We start from the raw sequence: 8717 nt of genomic DNA on the forward strand, positions 1-8717 counted from the left end.
GGGTTGGCTTGTACTACTTTGATGCTCTTTCTGGTTTTTTTTTAGGGTTTTGCTTTACTTCTCTTTGCTTCTCTTTAGCAATTGTGTTTTGATTGTTTTGTTTGTTGCTTTTGGGCTTTGGTGATGTTCTCGTCTCGCCATCACAATGACCATGTGTTCTCCGGATAGATGTTCTTTGCTGGCCAAAAAACAAACGGTCATTTTAACTCTCAAGAATTCATCCGATCCGACCCCAGTAGGCATCACGAGAACCAGCGTTCCTTAGGCTACTTGCTACGCACCCGTTGGTCAATCCGTCCATCCTTCCACCCGCCCATCGGGTCAAACAGTTGGTTTTCTTGTGTTCTCAACACTTCATCATCATACATGCTCGTGGCATGGATAGTCTATGTTGATGCCTTACAGTTGGTATTTACATGTATTTTCGTTTTCTCTTTTCTTGTGAATCACATGGAATCGTCTCACAACTCAATACATTTCATTGGTTTATCCTTTCAACTTATTTCTACTAGTTTAGTGGATTTTCTACAAGCTTTATAATCACAAAATATATTCCCTTCTAAGCCAAAAGACCTTAGTGGAATGTCAATCCTAAATATCTAATGAGTGTGCGATATATATAGTGGCAACAAATTCATCAAATATGAAACGTTATGGAGTGACTACAAATACATGTACAAACTATGGGTATTACAAAGCTCTATATCCCGTCCAAGTTTCTCTTTTCATTTTACTTTCATGCTATTTAAGAACAAGCTCTTTAAACATAAGAATGAGTCCTCTAACTAATTAAAGATGCATGATGGACCCATAATACATTGCCTTGATTCACTTGGCTAATTACACTCCCTCTATTACTCATTAGGTCCTCGATGAGGGCAAGGAAACAAGAACTACCACCCATCAAAGTCTTTTTAAGGCCACAAGCCTTCACTTGATACACATTATTTTTGCATATAATGAGATAATGGGAAATCCACATACTAAGGGATATATATATGCACATTCTTTACAATCCAAGTTCTCAATCTCCTTTCTATAGCCTATCAATACTAGAATGAGGTACTCTTTCAGGATATGAACGTCAAAGTACTTCATCTATCAACTTGATGATGTAGGCTAAGGACTCAATTTTAATATACCACTACAATTATTCTTCAAAACGAACCATTTTGTTACAAATGTGAAATGTATATGACATAAACGTCAATAACCTTTTGTTCCAATTTTATACAGCAATCGATTATGGACACTAGCGGGGCACTTCATTGTATGTTGTCATGAGCCCACATCGACCATATAAACATCATTTACAGGCAAAATGTGACCCTATCATAACTTGCTTAATTTAAGTCCGTACACATTAACTAGGTTTTAGATCCACATCATTTAAGAGAATTAGATTTTAGAACACCATATTTTCACTTTCCTACATGTGACCATTCAGCTACATGCACACCACATAAACATACCGCAACAATTTAGGTAGATTAATTTACATGAAAAGCCAGCCTTCACTTGGCTTTACCATGTCCTCATTGGGCATGTGGCTCCATGTGAATTGTGCCTAGTAGAAAAACTAAGTATAGCCCAGCTTGAATGTTAAGTTTATAAAGATGTGCTTGGAGCTACATAATAGCCACATGGCCAAGCACAAATAGAAATTCTGTAGGCATGTCCAAATCCAAGAATTTCTCTATACCATGTCCAAATAACTCTCATAAGGAATGTGTTCACACCCTGGATAAACTTTAAATTGGGGCATGTTCCAGAAATAATTGCATACAGAAATGTCATGCTTCATTCAATCTACCTTATCTATGTATCGCCCTCATTTCAAATAATAGGGTTCTTACATAAGCCAACTTGTGTGAGAGATAACATACAAAAGTCAGAAGACAATGATGTCTATGTATGTATACAAATTTCTGCACAGCTTGACACAAAGTTAGTAGAGTGTAATATACAATGCAACATTCCACCTCTCGTCCAAACATCTAGATCAAACTTTTGTCCAGTTGGCATCAGAAAAGGCATTTGGAGTAGTAAATGATTGTAATGGCAACACGATGCCTAAAAAGGTTTGACATGTGCATTCAATTTATGTTAGTAACGGCGATTGATGTCACATATCACTCTCTAAAAATGAATTCAAAGATTCTTCATACATGCATGGTTATGATGGTTGAAAAGCCCTCCATATCAGTTAACTACCTCTTTCCGAGTCTAATCACAACTCCTTACTAAGAAAATAGAGCAATGTGAAAAGAGACAGGTAAATGCTCAAAAATGCCCATACAAACAAACCTGGAGGACTTGGCTGACTGTGCAACACAACTATACTCAAGAAAGGATGCTTCCATTGGAAGGTAAGAAACCCTCATCATACTACACTGTAAAAAGTTTGTTTTTTTAGTGCGCAGCCACCACTACCTGTACAGTTTTACATTATTTATTCACTTCTTTCCACCTGCAGGTGTTGTTCGAGGTTTTGCTTTGATTTCAGACTCCTGTACACACAAGATAAGAATAAGATGTAAACAAAACTGAACCCTCAAGCAACAGGGATCATTATGAACAATCAAAATTCAATTTTGAAGCAGCACAAGAACTCTTATTCATGTTAGCAAGAAATAAGAAACAAAACCGGAAATTCAGGTGATTCTAAGCATGTGGATCATGTGTACAGTCAACCCATATCTCCAAAATCTCTAAGCCAAGTTAACCAACCTATCCCCATGAAGTTTCACTTTATATTTACTTTCTAAAACAGGGAAATATAATTGTGTACATAAAAATTTCCTTCCCTGCCAATTGAATATTTTTCCCACCTCAATCTCACACTAGAAAGTGAAGGCAAATACAGAGAGTTGACCAATATATACCACAGACTATGAAGCTGTGATAGTGGAAAAGACTCTTGAAAAAGGGGGATCGATCATGTAAACAGGTTAACTAAATACATGTACAAAGTGAATGCATCTTTCTTCAATCTCTTTTATAGATGAATGCTATAGATTCATCAAAGATTGCTCTCCCTAAAGAAAGAGATAGGGCAAAAAGTACACAAAATGGGAATAAAGAGAATGCAAAAAAAGAATCTTCAACTGTAGAAGTGGTTAAAGCAAGACACGAGAAGGCAACCTGAACTCCTCAGCAAGAATCAAATGAATTTCAATAAAGTTGAAATACTCTCTTTTACATGGGGTCAACACACCTGAGTAGGATGAAGTAAAATGTAATTCTTTGCAGTAGCTGGATTATGATTCTCTGCACCTTTGCTCCAGTCATAGCTAACCTGGCAAATATTAAATAGAAGCATCTTCAATCCCAAATATTTGAGTATGAAATACTTCAAGTTTGTTAATCTTGATACAACTGCAACCCTTCTTACAGCATAAGCAAAAATTGACCCATCAAGATTGAAGGAGCTGCATGGAATTGGTTGATTGCATCTCTGCATTGCCTGCAAATAAAATTTGATTGATTACCAGTTCTTGATATAAAACACCTAGAATATGTACACCTTCAATAAACAACATTATTTAATGTGAAACTAGCATACTGAATGTAAAACAGCTACAGCATGTAAATCATCTATGAACAATATTTATTTTAAGTGAAACTAGTGTATTGAACGTGAAACAATCAGAATATGTGCATCATCTTTTATTATCAGAATGTTCTTTGAACCTAGTGGATGGTGGGGAGGAGGGGGGTAAGAGATGCTGCTAATAGCTGCCGCAGGCTAAGATTTAAAATATATGCATCTAGTGCAAGTTTGTGAAATCATAAACCCACTTAAACCATCTGAAAAGAGAGATATGTGTAGCAGTCAAATTTACAATAAAATATTCAAATTTGTCCAAACCTTTAATATTACAAGCACACACCTTTAATCTCTGTTTATTTTCTTTATCCCAAAAGTTGTATGCTCCATCAGAACCAGCTGTAGAAAATGTTGAGTGAACCTACGAGAACCGATTGTGTATATAGATCGCTGTCAATCAATAGAGATGTGGGCATAGAACGATGGTAGTATTACTAATTCTAACAAATCTCTTGAGGCAAGAACAACCATTAATAAATTAAAACCTAATGGCATTAACTGGTAGCAAAATGAGAATATTACACACATCACATATTTTGAAACAAAGTCTCAATTAAGGGAAGTGAATATTTATGTAAAATGCACCTGACACAACCATTCTGAAGTGAATTTTATCATTTGAATAAGGGTCAGGTAAAACGAGGCGCAAATTACATATAGCTGCTTTATTTACCTTTAAGAGCATGTTTCAGATAGCTCTCTGTGACAACAGTACATAGAATAGAGGCAACCATAGAGGAAAATAAATTCATGGATTTTTAAGGCAAATAGAGATAGTAACATGAAACAGCAAGAAGAGTTAATCCCAAGATAACCAACCATTTAATAACAGACTGTAACAAAGTAATAAGCCAATTCAAACCAAAATAGATTCCTTGCTATACTTTTAAGCACAGCATACATTCAATAAAAACTGCAACGATCAGCTAAAGCATTTCAATGATAACATTTAAAGCTCTTCAGCAAGAGCTTACATAGGCACTTTACTCCTAATTTATAGAGAATATATGTTACTAATTGCAATACAAATATCTTACAGAAGTAGGACATACTGCTGTCTTCAAATGAAAATCTTACTGGATGAAAATTGATAGCATTCACTGCATATATATCATTGTTGTCCCTATGGCATTTGAAAGTGAAGTTTTTTGATTGTTGTGCTTCCTCAACATGTTGCACGGCTACTCTACCTTCTATTGATCCAAGCTGATAATGATTGGAAGGACAAGTTAGTATCCATCATATACAAAATAAATCATCTTCGTACTAGTTTTAAATTTCCCCAGACTCACCAAAAAGCCTTGCTTGTCAGGAAATGTTGCCACACACCTTGTTTGGTACTTCAATGGTGATTGAATTCTCTTGTATTCTGTCTGAAGATCAAGAGATGGATACAGCTGAGTTTTATAGAAATACCTTTCAGAAAGCAAATCAAATGTATAACCACTGATTATAATACAGTGCTATAGGCAGGAAGTATGAATAAGACCTACTAGAGCATCACCTGAAGACAGAATGATAAACAAAGCCAAAACATGTCATTCAGTCCTGTAGGCCAAACAGGCCTCCTCATAGCAATCAACTTAAGCAATGAGCATCCCTTGTTAAAGGTTGGGTGATTCAAGGTTCCAATGATGAGTCTAGCTTCTTCAGCTTTTAGCTTTAAATACTATTCCTAGATTGCTTGCTTACCATATACAGCAAACAGCATAGCCTAACACTGCTTTTAAAATGCAAAATCTTCATTTTCTTACCAAAGAGGATAATTACCTAAGTTTTAACATAAGTATTTCATGTATCCACCCAGAAATGTTACAACTAACAAGCCAAAAAGAATAGCACCTGAGGATTAGAGAGGTCAAATATAACAACATGACGTTCAGCAGTCGCAACCACCATCAAAGGATGCCGTATACTGATTGCATAGCATTTATCCGGAAGCATTTGCGTATGTACTGGGTTTGATTGCCGCAAGTCCCAATATCTATATCACATCCAAATAATACTCAACATACATCAAAGTATATCACAACAGTTTTTTAAAAGAAAAACCTCTGCTCATCAACAAAATCTCATTCTAAAAGGCATATGATCTGTACTTGAGTGTTTTGTCCCAGCTTCCAGTTACAAGAAGGTTCATTTGTGGAATCCATTCTATACCCTTTATAGGTGCCTCATGCATACCCACTGTAACAGCTTGACCACCAGATAGAAGTGGCCACATCTTGGCCTGTTTATCACATCCCCCTGAGAATACGGTGGTTCCATCATCTTTCCATGCCGAGCATAAAACCTTCACGATGAATCATGATGTTGTATCAAAGACTCGAGGATTCTTGAAAAAGTTGGATAAAACAGAATGGCTTCACTTACTGGTTGATCATGTGAGATCGCTGCCATTGGAACACTTGCCCCATTTTGCTGAATCTCCCAGCAACGAACCTAACAATAGCAATATCACTAGACCCACTTATATAGAATAAAGGCAATTAAAATTTCAAACAGCAGAGTTTCTTTAATGACCATGAACCTGGTTATCCCAAGATGTGGCCACTAAATAATTTGCCTTGGGACTGAAGCTAAGACTTGAAATCCCATCTGATGGAGGCTGAGAAACCTACATCAATTAATATATTTACATCAGAAAAGTATTGCTCAGAGCTTGGACTACAGTTTACTATGTTCTATGTCCAGAAAAGGAACAAGATTTGTTGTTCTTTAATTTTAAAATTGAGATTAAGATATTACGACGTTTCAATTTATTCGATTTCTTTGAATAAATATAAATAACAAGAAAAAGAAACATCAATGTCCGCTAATAGATACAATTATTTAGTGGAAGTATTGCGAATAACTACCAATGACCACATGGAGAAATATGTTCCTCTTTCAATAAACATGAATAACACAAAAAAAGCCCATGGTCCAAGAACAGAAAGTATTGAGGATAACTACCAATGACCACATGGAGAAATCAATCATTGGTGATAATATTTATAAGAGTGTGACATCAATGGTCAGACACAGCTTTCACCAAAAATGTATGTCTCAATTTTTAACCTACTCTGATGAGAAAGCAATCATTGGTGATGATACTTATAAGAGTGTGACCTCCAAGATCAGACACAGCTTTCAACAAAAATGTATGTCTCAATTTTTAACCTACTCTGATGAGGAAGCAGTCATTGGTGATGATATTTATAAGAGTGTGACCTCAAAGATCAGACACAGCTTTCAACAAAATGTACGTCTCAATTTTTAATGTGCTCTAATGAGAAAGAAAATGAGGATATGGAAAGAAATAATCACAAGATATCTTTGACCAAGAATAGTTTACAGTTCAAGGAATCGGGCTGACAAGGGAGGCGAAAGCAAATCCACTCTCGAAGTTAATTGCCTCATACAAGTACTAAAGATTTTTTCTGATATCAAGAGTAAGAATCTGTCTTGGACAACCTATCTTGGACGAAGGAAGAATGAGCTCGGAAGTTGCTAATGGTTTTTCCTGTGTTTTAATTTCATGTCATGTTCCATATTATAGAATATCACATTTGTGAGCTTGATTATGCAATTCTTGTAAAGTTTACAAATTTTTCACATTAATATACATATTATATGTGACGGCTTTCCACGTCCATCAAAGCAATGTCCGTGAGGAGCTAGTTCTTACCTTAACTCTGAAAAGCTTTCTTACATTGTAAACATGATGTGACATTTACAAGCTTAATTGCGCAACTTCTGTAAGTTACAGCTCTTCTTACATCAAAGTGGTTATACATAGAGTAAAGTAAGCTATTCCACCTGAAACATAATGTGCGTTTCTCCAGGCAAAAAGATATGCTAGGATTTTATGTCCTTTATTGAAGATTTACATTCCCAAATAGACAGCAATAATCTGTGAATAAACTAGATCTTACTTAATTCTAAATCCATTTTCTGCACTAATCACGATGTCCAATGGAAAGCTTAGTTACGCAAATTCTGTAAGTTTCATTGCTTCTCCAAACATGTTTTTCGCATCAAATTAAATCAAGTTCCTTCCATGAAATCTAATGTGAATGCTAAAACAATGCCTTCAACAGTGAATAACCAGTGATTGTAGCCTTTTTTCCTGAAGCATAATGTCACTGCTAAATAGATGCCTTGGGTGATAAAAAAATGTTATTTTTTCGTCCTATTTTACTGTTATTGAAGATTCCCATGCACTTCAACGAGCAAAGAACTGTGAGGAAACTAGATCTTACCTAAACTCCAAATCCATTCTTCCATGCTAGTCATTAAACATGGTAAAACATTGCGTATCATGCATCAATTTCCAATTTTAATCAAGTGTTTCTCCAGAAGCCTAATGTGACTTCTAAACCGATGCCTTCCACAGGAAAGAAAAATGCTCGTTTTTCTGCTCCTATCTTCTATCAAAGATTTCCATGTCAAACTAAACAGCAAAATGACCTTTAAGGAGCTACATCTTACTACAAACCTGAAGCTATGTTTACACACGACACGATTTCTCACAAGTTTCACTGCTCTTTTAACCACGTGTTAAAACGGAGTTTTTTTCTCCCAGAAGCACAATGGTGGTTCACAAAGGGATTGATTCGACAGGAAAACAACGGCATATTTCTTTTCTTTTTTCTGCACCTATTTTGGAGTCATAGACGGATCCCGTCTAAATAAAAGAGAAGGAGGGAACAATTGATATATATAATGGGAGAGGAATTGGATAGTTTAGTTACTTACTTCCACGGATTTGTTGGGATTGTGTGGTGATGTGGCGGCGATGGTGCTGAACGTCGACATCTCTGCAGGAAAGGACTCTCAAACGAAGAAGAAGCAGCTCTCTCTCTCTAACTCTCTCTCTCTCTCTCTCTCTCTCTCTCTGCAATAAAACCTAATGAAGAAATAAGTGAGATAGTAAATTTAAATCGAATCAAATCAATTCTTAATCTCAAATTAGTTGTTAATTATGGAATTAGTTGCTAATTGCAGTTGTTAATTAAGATCCACAACACCGATTAAAATTACCCTCCGCTAATCATGCTATGAGGACAGCCCCTTTCATTTGCTACATCAATCAATCGACAACAACTTCGGCCCCAACACTTCA

General features: G+C 36.0%; 1 protein-coding gene across 4 annotated transcripts; it reads right to left on the reverse strand.

Annotated features, from left to right (window-relative positions):
* Positions 1-1799: 1799 nt before the first annotated feature.
* RAE1 (Transducin/WD40 repeat-like superfamily protein) lies at positions 1800-8500 on the reverse strand. Of its 4 annotated transcripts, XR_015529603.1 has the most exons (13): positions 8351-8500; positions 6141-6227; positions 5984-6052; positions 5710-5903; positions 5453-5594; positions 4903-4983; positions 4688-4816; positions 3894-3971; positions 3395-3466; positions 3218-3298; positions 2471-2510; positions 2308-2393; positions 2019-2073 (listed from the first exon to the last, which is right to left on the reverse strand). XR_015529603.1 is itself a non-coding variant. In XM_087317643.1 (12 exons), the coding sequence occupies exons 1-12, from the start codon at positions 8408-8410 to the stop codon at positions 2389-2391; spliced, it is 1038 nt and encodes a 345-aa protein (XP_087173769.1). In that variant the 5' UTR covers positions 8411-8500; the 3' UTR covers positions 2253-2388. The 4 variants fall into 4 exon arrangements, 2 of the variants coding, with proteins under 2 accessions (XP_087173769.1, XP_087173768.1); XR_015529602.1 differs by having other exon boundaries at positions 1800-2073; positions 2308-2510; XM_087317643.1 differs by lacking the exon at positions 2019-2073 and having other exon boundaries at positions 2253-2393.
* Positions 8501-8717: the final 217 nt, after the last annotated feature.

Source organism: Azolla caroliniana, unplaced genomic scaffold (genome assembly GCF_043228905.1).
Source record: "Azolla caroliniana isolate FFs.n. ecotype wild unplaced genomic scaffold, voAzoCaro1.0.p SCAF_4, whole genome shotgun sequence".
Lineage (NCBI taxonomy): Eukaryota > Viridiplantae > Streptophyta > Polypodiopsida > Salviniales > Salviniaceae > Azolla > Azolla caroliniana.

Bases quoted from the DNA above. Each gene is read 5' to 3' on its own strand.
- RAE1 (XM_087317642.1), bottom strand. From the start codon at position 8,410: ATGTCGACGTTCAGCACCATCGCCGCCACATCACCACACAATCCCAAC. The intron at 5,595-5,709 runs GTACAGATCATA...GATGTGATATAG, and splicing joins AGCTGGGACAAAACACTCAA to ATATTGGGACTTGCGGCAAT. The intron at 3,972-4,687 runs GTAAGATTTTCA...CGGTTCTCGTAG, and splicing joins ATGCTATCAATTTTCATCCA to GTTCACTCAACATTTTCTAC.